General features: G+C 45.3%; 1 protein-coding gene across 2 annotated transcripts in view; it reads left to right on the top strand.

The window, feature by feature from the left end:
• Positions 1-3,429: 3,429 nt before the first annotated feature.
• Positions 3,430-19,423, top strand: part of LOC144099467 (SEC14-like protein 4) — a 53,209-nt gene continuing 37,215 nt past the window's right edge. Inside the window, exon 1 of one of the 2 annotated variants that reach the window (XM_077632795.1) lies at positions 3,430-3,568. In XM_077632795.1, coding sequence (XP_077488921.1) covers positions 3,515-3,568 — 54 coding nt within the window. In that variant the 5' untranslated portion in view covers positions 3,430-3,514. Of the gene's footprint in view, positions 3,569-8,339; positions 8,397-19,423 lie in introns of those variants that run through there. The other variant, XM_077632796.1, reaches the window with a different exon arrangement.

The raw sequence follows: 19,423 nt of genomic DNA, 5'->3' as shown, positions 1-19,423 counted from the left end.
TTAAAAGTTACCGAGCATATTATGGGAAACGCCCTGTATAGACTCGCGAAAGATTACATCTCGACGTGGTGTTGATAACAGCTCTTCCTACAGGCGTATAAGGCGTCCACACCTGGAAGTAAGAAAAAGATTCACACCTTCGTTATCTAACCTTCTGCTCAACCGTACTTGGCCTATTTAATTCCCGGACCGGTCTGTGAACCTTCGGCACATTTAACGAAAAAGGAAAGTTTCACCGACTTGCCGTTCAGGCAGATTAGTTCGAGATGTGTGCACGCTATGCGGCTGGCGAGTCCACGCCGCCGGTTTATCTGACATTTGCTAACACGGGGTGGCGTCCGGAAGCACCGATCAGTGGTGTAGCTCATCAGAGCAGAGCTAAGACGTGCTAATTAAGTACGCTGGGTAACTAATATCGTCTAGTTAATTTCCCAGCGATTACTTTATCGCAGCCTTGCAGACGATATTAACTAGGGCCGATGCTAGAAGAGTAGCATCAGATCACGTGGACTCCGGTCCACGCGGGACAATATAGTAGGATACAACTTCAGCCTGTAGTGGAGCTCCGCCTTCATTCCCGACCGCGGCTCAGACTTCTTACACGAAAAAAAAAAGCAGTCAATTGTTAAGGCTTTTCTTGTTAGCTAAAGAAAAAGCTAAACACGTGAAACAAATTATAAGCTCTAAAATTTTTATACCTGGCTTGTTTAATAAACCCAAGCATTAAAAAGCTGATTTCGCTTACTGTTGTGATCTGATGGCGAAGTAATATAGGCCGCCGCGGACCATGGCCCAGTGTTTTGCATGTTTAAAGTTAGTTTTATGTTAGTTTTTAAGTTAAATTTAAGTTTTAAGTTAACTTACTTTTTTAAGTTAAGTTTAAGTTTTTTACCTGGCCAGGCAACCAGATCCTCCAGTTACCATACCCCTGTCGTCCAAAGAAAGCGAACGCCTCGAGGCGCAACGGCTGAACCGCAGTACCTATCCAGCACCACATTAGAATGCTTACGCACAGAAGATGCAATAGCACTTCGACTAATACAGACAAACTCCTTCCAAATCTCTACAGATATCGTAGGATGTACCCAACAACATATCGTGGCACTTGTTCCCTGGTGTGTGTGTGTGTGCGGGGGGGGGGGGGGGGGGGGGAGGGAGGGAGCAGGTCAGAAAACTTAAGACGCAGTGTACATCATTTGAGCGGTGGGAGGCACGGATGACCGGCGATACCCAGGAAATTCAACAAGCACTTGTTCAGCAAGTTCGCCGGTTGGCCAAGGCCAGTGGAGTCCTGGAATGAGGAATACACCTGCCAAGCTCAAGAGGAATTTTACTTTATAATTTCAATAAACGTTTTCCTCCCCCTCCACCTCTTAAAGCTTTGCGCGCTTTCTGAGCATGCGCTTTGACCTTTCCGCAACTTCCCTCAGTCATAAGGCGCTAGCGCATAGAAATGTCGGCGGTCGCGCGAGACAAAACTTTCGCTAGCTGTACTCATTAGCGTACATTTTCCCAAAGGTGTGCTACATCTGGCAGTGATTTCCTTGTTTCAGTCATATTTAGTACTCTATACTATATCGAAATCCGGGGCGCCTTTTCATGTTCGCTAGCAGACGTATCAAATATTATTTCGCAGACAAGTAAACTTGCAACATGACCTTCGACATCTAGTACACAGATTTTTCAGCACCACAATATCATTTTATTCCGGCGTTTTCATTTCATGGGTAGCTTTAAAAAAGTATTATGTGTTCCCACGATCCTTGAAGTACTTTATTAATCTTCGTGTTTGAGCGTTACAGTTTCTAATCACTGTGACGCTTTCTACAAAATATCGCAGGTTTGTATAAAATTCGCAGTTGGTGTCTCGCCTTGCAAGACTGATTGACCTAATTCTGGACTGCGTATGCTTTTTTCAATAAAAGTGGTGAGCGTCGTTTTGTAGGGAAGGGATTTCGATGAACCGTGAGGTTTCATGCACTTTGTATGGAACCTCTTAACGAAACGACTTATGGCTATGAACTAAGGCTATGAGGGACGCCGTAGTGAAGGGCTCCGGAAATTTTGACCACCTGGGGTTCTTTAACGTGCACTGAAATCGCACAGTACACGGGCCTCTATAATTTTGCCTCCATCGAAATTCGACCACCGAGACCGGGATCGAACCAGCGTCTTTCGGGTCAGCAGCCGAGCTCCATAAGCACTGACCCACCGCGGCGGCCCTTTCTGAAACGAGCGATCGCCAAATCGAAACTAACATGTTTACCTTGACATCATGAAAATGGTTACTGTGTGAAACGTATCACTGTAGAGTAAAGATAAAGCAGACCTTTTTTTTTTTATACGATTCAAGAGTGAAACTGCATGACATCAACTATTGTTTGTTGATTGTTGCATTTTCGTAGGGCTACTGTGTGTGCTTTAATCGTCCTCCTGTAGTGTTTAGAAAAAATATTTGGAAACGCATGTCAAGTTCTTTCACCTGGAGACGCAGAAGGGGCCATTATTTTGAGCATCGTTGTTATCTAACCACGAAAAAGCTCTAAGAAATAATTTTATCCGGATTTTTTCTAGTATGTGCGATGCAACCGTCTCCCTGCCGTATTTGTAAATAAAATACCTACAAATAGATGGCAATTCTGTTTCCACCAAAAGATGGGGGAGGCGCCATTATTTTCGCGATCATTATTTATTATACCAGAGAAAAAAAGATTTCACAACTCATTGCCTTCGCGTTTGTTCTCCTTGTGACATAAACGAATGTCATTGTTTACTAAGCGGAACCAGACCAGACAGAACGTCTGAGAACTGGGGACAATAGGAGCAAGTGCAACTATACACACCTGTACCAGTGTCCTTCATCTTGAATGAACATTCTTATGACGGCAGGCTCCATTTTCAGGGGCTGCGCCAACTAATCCAACAACAAGTATTTTAAATTTACTGAACATTGTTCCTTCTTTTCTTTTTTATGACATACCGGAAATAACGCCAACAGCGCAGCGGCATAATAGTTACGGCGTAAGAATGCAGCAGTGCAGCAGTCAGAAGAGAATGTGTAATTACACAAACAAGAGCAAAGCAAAGAATAAGCAGATTCTTGAAGGGTACGCTTAACTGTGATCAGCACTCAGCGATCATGCAGTGGTTGCTCATCGCTATAGCGCTAATTTGTATTCCTTTAAAAGAATTAACGCGTCTAGCGAGTGATGGGCAACGACTCAAAAATGAAAGGTTCGTGCTTCTCGCCGCGACAGAGGCGTCAATATACCCGGGAGGCCACACAACATTACATCAATATGCCGAACGCTACACGCAATACGCCAGCAGCACTTATCCAACACGTCTCGCACGAGAAATATCCCGCGGCTGTCCTTGGCTCATGTTACGAGCCCTTGTCAGCGCGCTCGGAGGCCATACGGTCTCTCCCCCTCTCCCCGCGCCCTCCCTCGAAGGCCGTCAACACTGCGGCGGCGGCCGCACTTTGTGTCCAGAGGTGCACTGAGCAGGAGCCATGAGCGGCTACGTCGGAGACCTCTCGCCCGCGCAGCAAGCGGCGCTTGACCGGGTGAGTGGCCAACGCATGTGACTCCGGCAAACTTCGCGCCGCGATAACTCGCGTGATAGGTCTTGTTTCACGAGACCTCACACTTCCGGGCTCCGATGCGGAGAGGCCACCCAACGTTGGCGCTTACAAAAGTCTGTGTGCTACAGTACTTGCCGCTGATCAATATATGGGTGTCAGTGGTTATAGTGCACAGCTGCTCACCAGGGAAGACGCGGGCTCGATCCCGGCCGCTGCGGCCGCGTTTCGACGGAGGCGAAACGCTGAAGGCGCCCGTGTGCTGTGCGATGTCAGTGCACGTTAAAGATCCCCAAGTGGTCTAAATTATCCGGAGCCCTCCACTACGGCGTCCCTCGTAGCCTGAGTCGTTTTGGTTTGGTTTATGAGGGTTTAACGTCCCAAAGCGACTCAGGCTATGAGGTACGCCGTAGTGAAAGGCTCCGGAAATTTCGACCACCTGGGGTTCTTTAACGTGCACTGACATCGCACATCACACGGGCCTCGAGAATTTCGCCCCCATCGAAATTCGACCACCACGGCCGGGATCGAACCCGCGTCTTTCGGGCCAGCAGCGAGCGCCGTAACCACTCAGCCACCGCGGCGGCGATAGCCGGAGTCGCTTTGGGACATTACACAATACAAAACTAATCTACTAGCACACAGTAGCAAAGCTGCGTTTCGACAAACTGCATTTGAATCGTGACAAGGTGATAGCTCGGAATGCAATTCAAATTTTGACTACATTGTTCCCTGCGGAACTACGGTGTGGGTGCAGGTTTGAAAACAAGAAGCTGCTTTCGTTTTTGATGAGCTTTCGCTTTTCGCGCCAAAGATTCCACGAACCAAATACGGCGAGCCATTGAGGGGGTGTTCTCGTTCATACACATTGCATGTCTCTTCAGTCTTGTTCCGCCGCTTGTGTATAGGCACGTTGAATAGGGACGTCGCTATGCGGAGGGGGTCACGCGATGCAAACACCGTATCGCTGGTATAATCAGATAACATTTGGACAGCAGGACGCTCCAAGAAAATGATGCAGCGGCTTAAATAAATAATTGCGTGGTCATTTATGTTCTTTAAATTAATTGGTGCGGCGAACTCAGGGAAGCGCAACTCTGAACAGGACGTAAAGGAGGCTGCAAACGGGACAAGCGCTATTAGCAACCGTCAACTATCTGTACCAGAAACATTGCTTTTACTACAAAAAAAAAACATAATCTGGCCTTTCTGAACCATCTCGACAACTTAACGAAGCGCATCTAAAATGAATATTACACGAAATTTTCTACATTAATATTCGCGGATTATCAAGTTGTTGAAATTTCAAAAATATACGAATGCAAAAAATATGTCCTTGACACATCCACGGCACATCCTGTATAGTGGATCCACAAGCGGTAACTGCCCTTACGCATGTCTACCCCCCGTAAGAAAGTATACAGCCCAAGTGGTTTGCTTGCGAGGCCTACAGCGTGCCTCGTTATTACATCCTCCGCGACCGTAATCTCTAGAACGTTAAATGGCTTCGAGTCCTCAATCCTCCCAAGCACTGGACTGCTAGATGTTCTAGGAAGCCCCGCTAAACATCTTAGAAATGAACCCTATGGTCTGTGAACATTTGACGGGGACTGTACAGTCCAGCGCGATTTGATAGTTATTACCTTCATTCCGGCCAAAACAAACTCTCAAATTTTTTGTGGCGTCAGTCACTTAAGCCGCAAAAAACATGGCGGTGCAGGATAAAGGAGTCCTTCGGCTAGCTAAGCCCATGCATTCGCAGCAGCCTTGAAATGACAAAAAAAAAGAACCGTTAAATCAGGTAACCCGACTACGCTAACCCTGAAGTGATCACCTTCAAACAGCGTTGGACAGTACAATCTGCGTCACGTGACCTTGTCAGTAAGAGCGCTTGAGCAGTGGCACCACTCAATGAAAACTGAAATTAGATAGCAGTCTATGGTTTCCAAGCAAACTGGTCATGCCTATATTGTTTTCAGGTCTATGTGGCTCAAATTCTGCGCAAGCGTAGCTTCTGATAGCTAAGCTCCGACGAGATGTCGATGTTTATGAAGCAATGTGCAACTCGAGCGCACTACACAATGCTCACGCAAACTGTGCACCCTTCCAATTTTTTAAAGCGAAAGCATTTTATGTCTCACGAGTAGCGTGTACAGGACCTGTCGGCAAAGCGTGTCCACACTGAAATGACCATTCGAAAAGAGAAACTCGCCTGCATTGTGGTTCGAACCCAGGCCCTCTGTCTGCCAGGCGGGCACGCAACGCATACGCCACGAATGGTCTCTTGCTTTCTTTAGTGTATGAAAATAGTGCCGAAAAGAAAAATGCAAGCATGTTTACGCCACAAAACACCAGGCCACGATACCCCTGCACAACCCCTCCTCCCAAAACATCAAAAGTCTGGGAGGCACACACATGAATCCAAATAGGGGATCCAGCTAGGCGGCTCTTTCAAGGCAGCATATACTCCCAGCACCAAAGCGCATTGTTCACGAAACAAAGATTTCGACGACCGTGGTGATTCGGCGCGGCGGTCCATCATGCGGCTCTTCCAGAAACTAAGTAGTCCCAGCAACATAAATAGACCATATGGCACAACACAGTTTTCCTCCAAAGCCAAACAACGGATACTGCAGGGTGTGATGTCGATGTCCTTCTTAATTTTTCATTGTAATATATCCCAGAAGAACACAGAATCAATGCACAGAATAAAAGAATGGTCAATTGTATCTGGTGTACTGCACAGGTGGCAGTTCACCGACCATGGCGCAAGCATCTCATCTTGAAGCCATGCCTTCACAGGCAGCGTAGATGTGTGCAGTTTAAAGGAGAATGTTTTTTATTATTTTTGCTCGCAAAATTTTTTATTTGAAAAACTTGCATATGTACTGCAGGTTCTCCCCTTTGCGAGGAAGAAAGTGCAGGTGATGAACAGAGTATTTGCTACATTCGTATGGCGTTCGCAATGGGAACCCATGCGTCGCGATAACCTATTTCTTTCCCTGGAGTCTGGTGGAATAGGCCTTGTTCACTCATTCGTGCATCAGCTTGCTTCGCGTTTTTTTCTTTTTCAAATCGGCAAGCCACCCTTTTTAGTAGCTGTGCTTATTAGGCGTCTCAATTCTCATTCGCCTTTCCTATTCGCACCGACCGGACACACTCGTGAGGGGCCTTTATGGGAATTCCTTAATGAAGTTGCTGACACCTTCAATTTCCTAGCTGTGCGCTTTTCCTTAGACTACCTGTATAGCCTCCCCAGAAGACACGTGACTCAGGCACTTACAGAGTATTTGTTTCCTGTAATGTTTTATCGGCAACCTTTTCTGGAGCTTCTTGATACCAGTGTTTCAAAACATGTTAGGCGAATGTGCATTTCTTCTGCTTCAAATACACCACGAAGGGTCGTTGGATCCAGCGTGTTAGAGGGGCACGAAGCGAATGCGTTGTGGTGTGTATGGCGGTAAAGTGCGCTGGGGATGTGTACTGATGTTAGACAACGATGTCTTGCAAAAGTAAGCTGCTGAGGTCCCCCAAGTGTCACGTGATGAATGTCGCGTGACTACAATGACTTCCAAGAAAAAGTTCCTCATGGCAAAACGCATATGCTTTCGCATTTTTCAGTGCAGACGGCAGTGCTCTACAGATTTTTTTTTAGTCTCATCCGAGCGTCGACTTTTAGCTTGATGAGCGCCCTATCACGAAGCAGATCGGCAAGCTGTGTGACAGTTTCCGCACGTGGACTAGGCACAGACCAGGGCGACCGTCATCTACTAGGCTGCGCCTAAAGCTGCACAGCCCCCTATTCCTTCTTTCGCTTATCGGACTGCTTGGCGTAATCACCGCCGAAAGCCAGAGATCACCCGGAAGTATTAAGTTGCACTCATTTTGAGATAAAATTTTTTCATTGCGTTTTTACCTCCCGGTTATCACAACCGCGAGCCAGAACCACTCCCGTCAAAGTCTATAAACAGAACAGAAGCGAAACGTTTACAGTTAGATTCTCTTCTGATGCTGAGCGTGCTGCTGGAAGCTAAAGCCACATTGCTTGTTCTGAACATGCCAAGAAATGCGATAAGCGAGTAACCCCGAGCTACGTTCAGTTTAGACGCAGTTTAGCAGACAACGGTCGTCATGGGGTGTGCTTCGTGCGTATGTGGCCGTATTGAGAAACTATGTGTGCTTGGCAGTTGACTTCGAGTCCGCTGAAACACTCCGTCCCATGAAGCTGATCGATCGAACTGCCTTAGACTCCTATTTTTTAAAGGTAGCGGCGCGCTCGGGGGATCCAAGGAGCAGCCTTTGCAGACGACGCGCCGAACAATTTTGATTCAGCCGCCGTGCCCTGTGATGGGTCGGTTGCTGACACGTGACCTTTTTGCCTTCGCGCTCAGGCAGGCCCAGTGGCCCAGCAGTGATCGCGGCACCTGGATCGAAACTATTTGCTACTTTTGAAAGATAGAGGGACTTCAGAACAGCTGACTCTCGCATGCTATTAAAAAATTACAACGGTGTACAAGCATCCTAATTGTGCGAAAAACGAGTGAGTGAGTGCTGCGAGGAGCTCCCTTATTGTGATCACACTGGCAGCTGCTAAAAGGAGCGGTCATTTTTTAAAGGGGCTCTGAAACGCCTTCCGAGGAGAGCACATCAACTCACTTAATCACTGCACTGTGTTGCCATGAAAACGGGAGCCAAATAGTACTCTTCTACACGCAGCAGACGACGCACAATCGCGCGTCGAAGTTGGCGAGCCGTTCCCGGCGACTTTTTCATGCCCGCACCCTCCTCCGTCCCCTGCATCTGCGTAGCCAAGGTGAGAGGTGGCCATTGGTTAGATTCTTTCAGATGTCAGGCAGCTACCGTGGCCGCGGCCAATAACCCGCTTATCTCCGGCGGGTCGGGAAGCTCAGCTCCCAGAGGGGGGTCGGCGAAGGAGCGCCTACCTTCCAGCGTGCAAAAAGTGACGAGAGGACAGGCAAAGGCGCGAAGACGCTGAAATTCAAATTTTAACTACAGATAACTCAGCTTCTACAAAGCGCATTTAAAAAATCCTTGCTGCACACTATTCATGAAGCGGAGTGCTTTAATATCCCAGGCATGCCGCAACTTTATTAAAGCCCATTTAAGGGGCGTGATTGGCGCCTAGGAAAAGATGAGGCCAATGATAGGCCTCCTCTCAGCGCGCAGCAGCGCTGCAGCTCGCCTTCCTTGTCTTAGTCATGACGTCACACCTGCTTGTAGAGTTGTAGTCAGTCTCTCAGCACTGAATTAGATTCATTCGGGTTGTATAGCGGTGGAGACGCTTTCTATACCGTGATTCTAAATAACCCGAAAGAGGAAGCCCGCGTCAGAAAAATGACAAGTAAGACAGCGACACTGAGACAAAACAGCACATCGAGAAAGTAAAACACGACAACAAAACAACACGTGTCATAACAGCTCGCCAAAAACAGCAGCGTGACAAACCAGCGCCGACAGAAAACGTACACGACGACGCAAGTGCGTTACGAAACAGCATCGCGGCGTTACGGGGTGAGGTACGAGCGCTTAGCAAACCGTATTAAAATCATGTGGTAGGCTCTTTCAGATCATAAATAGCAGCTTACCAGAATCCCTCAAACAGAAACTATACAACAGCTGCACCTTGCCAGTAGTGATCTATTAGGCGGAAACTCGGAATTTTTAAATTGGAAAACAAAAGACGCCATTCTCGCTACACGTAACACGTAACAGTCTGAATGACACTAAAATCCCCCTTGCTGAAGACTTTTCAGCTGCAACAAGAGTCTCTCGTAAAAAGCTTCTTAAATTTGTAAAAGCCAACCCGGTGCCCTAAAACACAAATTGTGCTACAACAAGTTGCACATTAGTGACAGCTGCAATATGTATGACTCGGCCACGGACGCTATCGTGAACATTGCGACACGCAGGGCAGGCCCTGGTTCCCCCGCAGCCGATTGCGAACCCAGCACATCCTAGGCACACGTGCGGAGTAGTGGTCGGGCATCTAAAGCCTTTGTATCAGTTCTTTTCACTAACATCAGAAGTGTTCTTAACAAATATCACTCGTTGTCATCAGCTGTCCACAAGTTGTGATCGTGGAACACAGAGAGGCGGAGGCGTGCTGCTGGCGATTGCAAACGATGTCACTTCGTCATGTGTGCATCTTCAGACTGACTTGTAAATAGTCTGAGCAGCAATAACGGTTGATCACCAAAAAGCCATAATAGGAGTCTGCTATCGCCCACCATCTTCCTCCCCCACCTTCTGCAATGAACTTCACGATGTGATTAATTCTGTCACTACCCATTTTCCGACATCTCCGATATTTCTACTAGGTGATTTTAATTTTCCCAGCATCACTAGGAGTCCAATTAGAGTAAGCTAGCCAATTTTCAGGCAATAAACAGTGAACACTTTTCTTTCATTGACATTTTTCTTGATTGTTTCGACAATCGCACTGTTCAATCTAACTGGAACATGTTTTCGTCCAAAGTAAACCAGCTCACTGAACGGTTCATTCCTCAACGCATCATCATCAACCACACTAATGCTCCCTTGTATAGCAATCATATCAAGCGCTTATCCAATAAAAAGAAGCGACTTTATCGTATCTAAGCTTTCCCCCTCTACAGAACGTGAGGCTTCGTACTCGGCTGCATCCGAGGCATACGTGCAGGCAATTAAAGACGCAAAGAAACACTTTCACTCACAGGTTCTTCCGTCTATGCTCACAACAAATATTAGAAAATTTTGGCGTGTGATTGATCCCACGACTGATGAAGACATCGTCCTCACCGACTCCTCTGGTGACCCTATTTCTTCAGACCTTGTTGCCTCAGTTATTAACCATTCATTTGCTGGGAATTTTTCTTTCATGTCTGCTGCGCACATGCCTACAACTCATAATCACCACTACGAAACTATGTCGCCAATATTATTTTATACTTTTGGTGTCATTAAACTAATTGATAACATCAATCTTCATTACGCTCCAGGTTGTGATCGTATTAATGCAAAGTTTTTGAAAAACACTTCAGCCTATGTTTCCATTATGCTAACAAAAATTTTCCAACAATCTTATGACCAATATATCCTACCGAAAGAGTGGAAAATTGGGAAGGTGATTCCAGTTTACACGTCGGGCAGCAGAACTTCTCCCCTCAACTATCGTCCCATCTCTCTAACTAGCACATGTTGCAAAATGTTTGAACATAAAATATTTACAAATCTTGTTAATTTTCTTGAATCAAACGCTTTCTTCTCATTGTCACAACACGGTTTTCGAAAATTTTACTCATGCGAAACTCAAGTAATATGTTTTACACATGCATTACACCGTATCCTTGACCAATGATCACTAGCTGACTGTACATTCCTAGATTTTAGTAAAGCTTTCGATAAGGTATGTCACAGACTCCTCTTATTGAAACTAAATAACCTTAATATTAATCCTAATCTAATGAAATGGATTGAGTGTTTTCTTCTTAATCGCTCACAGTTTGTTACCGCTAATGGTTTTAATTCCGGTTTTACTGAAATGCATTCAGGCGTTCCCCAAGGCTCAGTCCTTGGGCCACTTTTGTTCTTAATCTGCGTCAACAATCTCCCGTCTCTTGTTAACTCTCATATCCTTCTTATTGCGGATGATTGCGTTATTTTAGAGATATAACCGATACTAATGACAGCTGTCTACTTCAGTCCGACCTTACCACTCTAGCTCACTGGTGCAAGAAATGGTCAGTGCAACTAAACATTAACAAATACAGAGTCTTGCGTGTTTCAAAAAAAATCTACCACCCCGTCTTCGTATTACATTGATAACATTTCTTTAGAGTCTTTAATATCATATAAATACCTTGGCGTTCACATCACTGATAACCTGAGCTGGTCTCTTCACATCGAACACGTTATCAATAATGCTAATCGCATGCTAGGTTACTTACGTCCAAATTTTTTCAACGTTCCTTCTTCATTGAAACTTTTGCTATATAAAATACTAATTCGCTCTAAACTGGAGTATGCAACATCAGTCTGGCATCCTACTTATGACATTCATATTACAGCTCTTGGGATGGTCCAAAATAACTCTGTGAATTTCATTCTCACTGATTACAACCGCACTGCAAGCATAACTACAATGAAATATGGTCTTTCTCTTCCATTGCAGTCACTTCGTCGCAAAGTGTATATCTTTGTTTCACAAATTGTACCATCACCTCATACTGCGCGGCCGACTTATCCAACAGCCATTTTATGTTCACCATCATACTGTTCATCCTCATAAAGTCGGTTTTGATTCTTGTAATACAAAATGTTTCTCATTCATTCTTGCCGCGTGCCTCACGCGACAGGAATCACCTTCCCGCAGATATTGCCGACCTTAATAATTACGAGATGTTCCGCAAAGCCATGGCTAGCATTGTATACTCAGGTGTTAATTAAATTTGTCTCTCTGGCGTATTTTTCTCATTTTCTTCTTGTTTTTTCCACTCCCCCTCTGTAATTCCTCTGGCCCTGAGGAGTACCATAAATAAAAAAAAATTAAGTCGAGGGCAGGGCAGCGAGTTGTGGGAAGCAAAATGAATGAAGTAACGTTAAGAGGCAGGAGAAGAGCGGTATGGGTTAGTCGGCAAACTCAGTGTGATAATATCCTATTCAAAGTCGAGCGAAGGTAAGATGTGAAGAAAAGATATGACCGGTTGTTACGTAAGAGTAACGGAATGAATACCTAAAGAAAGCAAGGACAGCCGAGAGTCAGATGCGCCAATGAGATTAGGTAGAGGCTGCAAGGATAAGGGTCACAGCTGATGAAGACGGAGTTAATTGCAGAGACACGAGAGAGGTCTTTGTCTTGCAGTGGACTATAGTCAGGCCAGTGATGATTATTTTGATTACGCGAGTATGACAAAATAAATAAAGGTTAACCGACTAATCAGTAAGGAGACGTGACAGGCCTTTGCAGCCAGAAAACACCCATAAGTGTTAGCTAATTGCGTGAAAACCCTTTTCGACGCCTCCGCTTGTTTACCTATCATATCCCGCACGCTATCGATGTAGGCAGCAGAGGATGCTCGCGAAACTTCAGGCTATCTCCTGCAAACACACCGCTCCTAGAGGTGCAGAGGAAGCACGGGGCGAAAAAGACCGATATGGCTTGAGATAAAGAATGGGCAGTCATCGCGGCGACCACCTCCGGACATTTCGGCAGTCATTATGAACTATGACTGCGCGGCAGCGGAGAACAAGAGACACCTCGCTGCTCCGGTCCAAGTGGCGCAGAAAAGGGTGCATACATGACGCGTGCATTCCCGAGTGGCACGCGGTTCTGGATGCGGCTTTGAGCGCCATTTTGTCGCTCGATTAGGGTTCAAAGAGCACTGGACAATCGAAGTCGGCCTCTATCGATAGATTACCGCGTTCTAACGAGATAAAAGCGTCTCACTGAAAACGGATATTTATAAGGTTGTAAAAAACGAAATACAGGTGTCGCACAACCGACGGTTTTCGCAGGCGAAGTGCTCTGCGTAAAGACAGTCTTTTCCGCACGGATCCCTGAAGCTGGGCTACACCACTATTCACCCCGAAACGAGGATCGCGCAGTGTGGGTGGGTGTGTGTGTCATGACGTCACGAGTATAAATGAGGGTGAAAGGCCTCTCTGCGTATACGTATCCAGCAAATGCAGTTATGATATGGGCACTTTCGCACTTCGCAGAAAGGCTCGTGCAGAAGCGTCAAGCAATACGGCAACAAAACGGTACAAATGTTGTGCCAAGCTGTTAAGTAGAAGTAAGAGCAGTAAAAGCGCAATGCACACTATGCTGCCCCAATTAGAAAATTAGAACAGCATAAAAGAGCACTGCTCGAGATTAGTTTGCAAGATGTTAAGTACAGTGACCACAGAAAATCGTGGGGTCTGTGTTACCGAAGACTGAAAATGGGATGAGAGAAAGCGCAGCAAAAATGCAACTCACTAGTTTAACCAGTGAGTTCCATCTGGAAGTATAGCTGAAGTGTATGCGTAAAGTGGCGGCCACCAGAAAGGCAGCTCGAAATCATGCTGTATACCCTCCAAGAATGTCTCTTACGGAAAGCTGTGAATTGTACTGTGGTCGTGAAGCGCTTTGTGAAGCGCCTGTGCTCGTCTTCTTCTTTCTGAAATGTCTTGTGTTCGCTCTCACCACCTTCCACAAAATCAATGTACCAAAAAACTGAATCCGAAGCTCTATAGAAGCGCCAGGAATGATCTAGCAGTATTGTTAATTAAGTTAACCTGATGAAAAAGCATGAAAATTGCGAATACTTCACATCGTGAAAGCATGGATATGCAGTGGGCATGGAAAATGCAAAATGGAGTTAACAAAAATGAAAAAACTTCACACTATGCCCCAGTTAGAAAATTAAAACACCACAAAAGAGCTGCAGTAACCCCAGAAGCTCGAGGTCTATGTTGCCAAAGCCTGAAAATGGAAAGAGAGAAAGAAGTAAAGAAGGAGCAGATAAGCGCATTTTGAGTGAGAGTAAACTGCTGTTTTATGAGACTTTTAGTTAAAAAGAAATTTTCTGCTTTATCCGAGGGAGCCGAGTGTAATTTACATTCTATAAAAGCGAACCTGACTGAAACAAGTACTGAAAGTGCAGTAGAAGCATAAAGGTTGGGCAGTTCGACCGTGCAAGAACATGCGCTCACAGAAGACAAAATGCTTCGTCAAATATTGCCACAACATGGAGGTCTCGCCCGTCCAACACGAAGCAGACGTCCCCCTATTGTTAAATTTCATCAATAAGAGACTTGGTTAGCGACGTCGGCAATTATAACATTAAGAGAACTTTGGGCTGGACTAACAGACGGCAAAAACCTGAAACGAGCAAGCAGGGAACTGAGCACCGCCACAAGCCAGATGTGTTCGTTAAAATACAGATAAACGTTGTGATAAGAAAAGATAGCGAAGCAGAAGAATTGTCCAGGCAACGGAGGGGCTATGCGACTCAATAATAAGATCAAAGGTAGAGGTGATTTTACGGTCCAAAGAGGTGTCTAAATTGATCCAAGATGGCGGCTTTGAGGAGGATTGCATACATGGGCAGCCCACGAATATAATGGCGTTTGTTTTTTAAAAGCCCTATTGGCTCAGACTTTTTTGCTGTTGATGATCACTTACAATGAGCCTTTAATTTTTCTTTAAGTGACAGAACGAAAGAATAAACAAATTCGAAGAAGAAGTAGGTGGCTTGTGCTTGCAAATGTTCACCGCGAAAGCGGCGTGGTTCATCGTCACAGTGAACTTTAAAAACAACGTAACATCAAGGCCCTTGAGAATGACACTCCTGCACACCCTGTATCTGACTAAACTAAAGCTTTTTTTTCTAGTGTAACCTTACAGGGGTCCAAAATGACACTAATCTGACCCAACTTACTTTAAAAGCAAGTTATTCTACAGTCCCTAGAACTTTTATTCTATTTATAAAGCTAGGCATTTTTGTAACTAAGATATTTACTTCAAAGCACGTGCTTCCGGAGATAATTACAGATCTTTATGTCTTTTTTTCTATAAGTAAAAAATAAAGCCAAGCATTTTACTTTTTCAGGCAATTTTCCAATAAATAACTTTGTGCTTAAAGTTCGCCGCCTTAGGTTTACACTTTCTAAGTTGTGGGAGAAATGAATTTATTGCATTTCGAACTTTTTGTAACACAGCAGTTCTTTCCGACCTCTTCTGCGGCATTCTTATGATCTGCCTATTCCTGTGACAAATTTTAGAGTCTTAGTGGGGGTGTGGCTCAATGACGACGGAATAAAGTATTCAGAATGAGATATAATTCAAATCAAAACTGATTTTCCGACCGCCATGAATAACAAAGCACCACATCACCATATGTTTATGTAGCGATGGACGCTATTATAGTAAGGAAATCATGTACAAAGCATTGTTCGCTCTTGAAATCAGACTGCCGTTAGTCATCTTTGCAGATCAACATATGCAAGTGAAGAGAGCTCCTTGTGCCTATTTAGACCATCAAGATTGTGGACAATCATACACTATGAAGAGCGATCCTATACGCACATAATGACGCGTACGTCATTTTCGATTTCAGTACACTGGTGTGAACTGCATTTGTCGCTACTCTACACGCAACATTTCAAACCACAACACAAATTTCGGCTTAAAGCCTCTGGTTATGATGGATGTCGCTGGCACCACTGGACGGCGCTTCGGCTATTTAAGCTAAGCGTGATCTCTATTTAAGGTCTTTTGATGCTGCGACCGTGTGTGAGCGTGTGTGTGTCAGATGCACCATTTTAGACGCCGTAGTGGAGGTCTCCGGATTAATTTCGACCGCATCGAGTGTTTAAACACGGCCGTTTTTCCTTTCGCCTTCACCAAAATTCCCGGTGCTACCGGGATTCGACCCCCACCTAAGGCTTAGCAGCCGGACATCATAGCCACTAAGCCAGCAAAGCAGTTATTAACAAATGAAGTGAATGCCCAAAAAGCGTTCTGTTGTAGAATAACTAGCTTATAGTGCGCTTTTCATTACGCATGGGTGTTCATTTATTGTAGAAAACTTTATAGCTGTTGCGGAATCGCTGTAAACATTTTTTTTTGCTGATCGTAACCCTCCTCAAGTTGGGTTTCACTCGCTCCCGACCTGTTGTTCCGAAGCAGTGTATTGTCGGCGATGCCTGGGCTGCTCCATCGAATGTATTCTCACTTCAGCCGCTGAGGTCAATGACCTCCTTTCAGTCTGCGTACTTGCTCTAGCCTCGACCGCTGCATTGTTTCTAATCTTGTGCAACCGAGGGCGTCATAGGACAAAAGCCTAGCCAGCCACTTCAGAGCAGGCAAGACAGCTTCCACGTCAACCTTTAGAAGAATCAGTTTACGATTGCGGGATAACGCGTGTATACACGGAATCACATAACACTTCCTGTGAGCTGGCCTTATTTTAGCGCGGGCGAGTTTGTTGCCACGTGTTCTCTTTATCCCTCTGAGTAGCGGCTCCGCAACCGCAAGTATCAGAGGCAGAGGCAACACGCACAAGATGGGCATTGCGTTTCTCCGACGAAGTCCCTTGGCAACCGACGCTCGCAGGATTTCTCAGTCGAATTTGAGAGGTCAATGTTTGTTATTCTCATTTGTAATGACTCCCAGTTCATGGATAGGCAGAATATGAAGGGCTTAATGCTTTGGAGCTGACAATTCAAGCACTCATTAGCGGTGAAGAACTTTTGGGCCTAGAGACTTAATAACATCACCTTCGGGGACTTCATACGCTACCTTTTACAATTCAAAACAACTTTCAATGTTGGTAAGCAATACGGCTAAATCAGAGAGAAAGTCACCGTTGTCACTCCCGATAAAAATAAACATTTCATCCGCGAACCTAAATCTCTAAAAAGTAATCCAGGCGCTGGCCTACGCACATAGTTTCTTAACAAAAGCACCGTAAAGAGAAGGCGAACGGTGCATAAGTGATAGGAAATTTATGACCCGACATACAAAACACCTGCATCGGAGTAGGTACCCTATCATTCCCTTTGACATGGTCTGACTTGTTCATAACAAGGCAGGTTTTCCGTTAAGCTTAATTATGAGCTCACCCAGCGTACAGTCTGACAGACTACATGATCATACTCGACAATCGTGTCTTCAACACGTGCCAAATCTTTACCATATGCAAGGAGTAATACAGCTCCCCTAGCGCCACAAAAAACTCGAGGGGGCCCTTAAGCTCTGCCTTAAGGGTATGAGGCGATAGCGTTAATGGTTTAATGCTCATATATGCGGAATTTCCTTTCTGGTTAACATCCCTGCCTTTCCCTCCTCCTATCTATCTATCTATCTATCTATCTATCTATCTATCTATCTATCTATCTATCTATCTATCTATCTATCTATCTATCTATCTATCTATCTATCTATCTATCTATCTATCTATCTATCTATCTATCTATCTATCTATCTATCTATCTATCTATCTATCTATCTATCTATCTATCTATCTATCTATCTATCTATCTATCTATCTATCTATCTATCTATCTATCTATCTATCTATCTATCTATCTATCTATCTATCTATCTATCTGTCTGTCTGTCTGTCTGTCTGTCTGTCTGTCTGTCTGTCTGTCTGTCTGTCTGTCTGTCTATCTATCTATCTATCTATCTATCTGTGTGTCTGTCTGTCTGTCTGTCTGTCTGTCTGTCTCTCTATCTGTCTCTCTCTCTCTCTCTCTCTCTCTCTCTCTATATATATATATATATATATATATATATATATATATATATATATATATATATATATATATATATATATATATATATATATATATATATATATATATATATATATATATATATATCTGTCTGTCTGTCTGTCTGCCTGTCTGTCTGTCTGTCTGTCTGTCTGTCTGTCTATCTATCTATCTATCTATCTATCTATCTATCTATCTATCTACCTATCTATGCGGAATTTGTCACTCCCTACAATACACTCGTAGATCTCTGGGAGTTCTCACGCCCCTCATATCGCAGTGTGGCAGGGGTTAAGCGATGCGCCACTGCCCTGCGTGCAATGGCAGGTGCTGCTATTGGCGGGCCTTGTGAGACCCACGTTGCTCTTCCCGAGCAGCCGCTCGCGACCAATCATTTATTTATTTTTTAGCACACAAATATGCCTTTCGGCATAAGAGGGTTATAGGTACTATCGGGCCGGAATGAGACGTGAACACAGGAACGCGCGGCCTTTGGTCAATTTTGGTACAGTGCGCGCCGTCTGGCAGCGTCCGCGATAAGCTGCTGACGTGTGTACTGGGTTTGTGGCTCTGTCCCTAGGCGCCCTGTGTGGAGGCATCGGCCGATTTTCCGAAATATGGCAATTCTCGTCTAGCGCCTGCATGACACTAGCCACGCCGCTTTGATACCGACGCTTCCCATGCCCACGGTCCGGGCTAGCGGGACGGCTTTGCTGTTTCTGTCCTTTCGATGGCCGCGTTATCACGCTGTGCGATGACAAAGCTTCGACTGCCAAATTCACTCGGCTATCGGCGTGCAAGTGACGGCGGCTTGTGCGTGATGTCTGTCACTAATTCTGTGAATCACTGATGTCAGGCGGAAAATCGGGCGATGGCTCCTCATAGCGCGGCTAGGGAAGGAGCCACAAACCCAGTGCACACGTCAGCAGCTTATCGCGGACGCTGCTAGACGGCGTGCAGTGTACCAAAACTAATCAGAGGCCATGCGTTCCCCTGTTCGCGTCTCATTTCGACCCGATATTACATGTGCATGCCGGTGTCGGCTAATGCCAACAAGGCCCGGTATTGGTGCCCATGGGCCCAGAGTCTAACTGGCCACAGGGTCACGTTCCATAGCCCCCCTCCCCCCTCCATTGATACCTAGGTTGCACATTTGGAGATTTTTCGTGAATTTTTTGCTCAGTGACAATTCGTGTTAAAAGCCGTTTCGGTCTTCGTTAACTGGCGTATCAAGAAAATTTATGTCGCAGTATTTTGCCAAGACGGCCAGCAATCGTCAAAGTTTCAAAGCGCAGACACGAGCGTTGGGCGTTCAGCGGTTGATGTCTTTTTCCTTGAGTGCCAGGCCGGGAAAGTTCCGGAGCTGAAGGTCTTCCTTACACGTGTATCGACTTTCTTGTTGCACAACGGCCAGTAACTACTAGCAAGGTTAACCGCTCTTGCATGAACCATGCGACACAACTGAGCCTGGTATGCTACTCAGAACTGTTTATGCGGAATGGAACACCAACCTGGTAGGCTTGGGCGATGAAAAGCTGAAGTCATCGTGTTGAACGAAATTTTCCGAAAATAAGTCCGTAA

The sequence above is a fragment of the Amblyomma americanum genome, chromosome 7 (assembly GCF_052857255.1).
Source record: "Amblyomma americanum isolate KBUSLIRL-KWMA chromosome 7, ASM5285725v1, whole genome shotgun sequence".
Lineage (NCBI taxonomy): Eukaryota > Metazoa > Arthropoda > Arachnida > Ixodida > Ixodidae > Amblyomma > Amblyomma americanum.
Note: the sequence above shows the minus strand (reverse complement) of the source record. Positions and strands in the feature narration are given on the sequence as shown.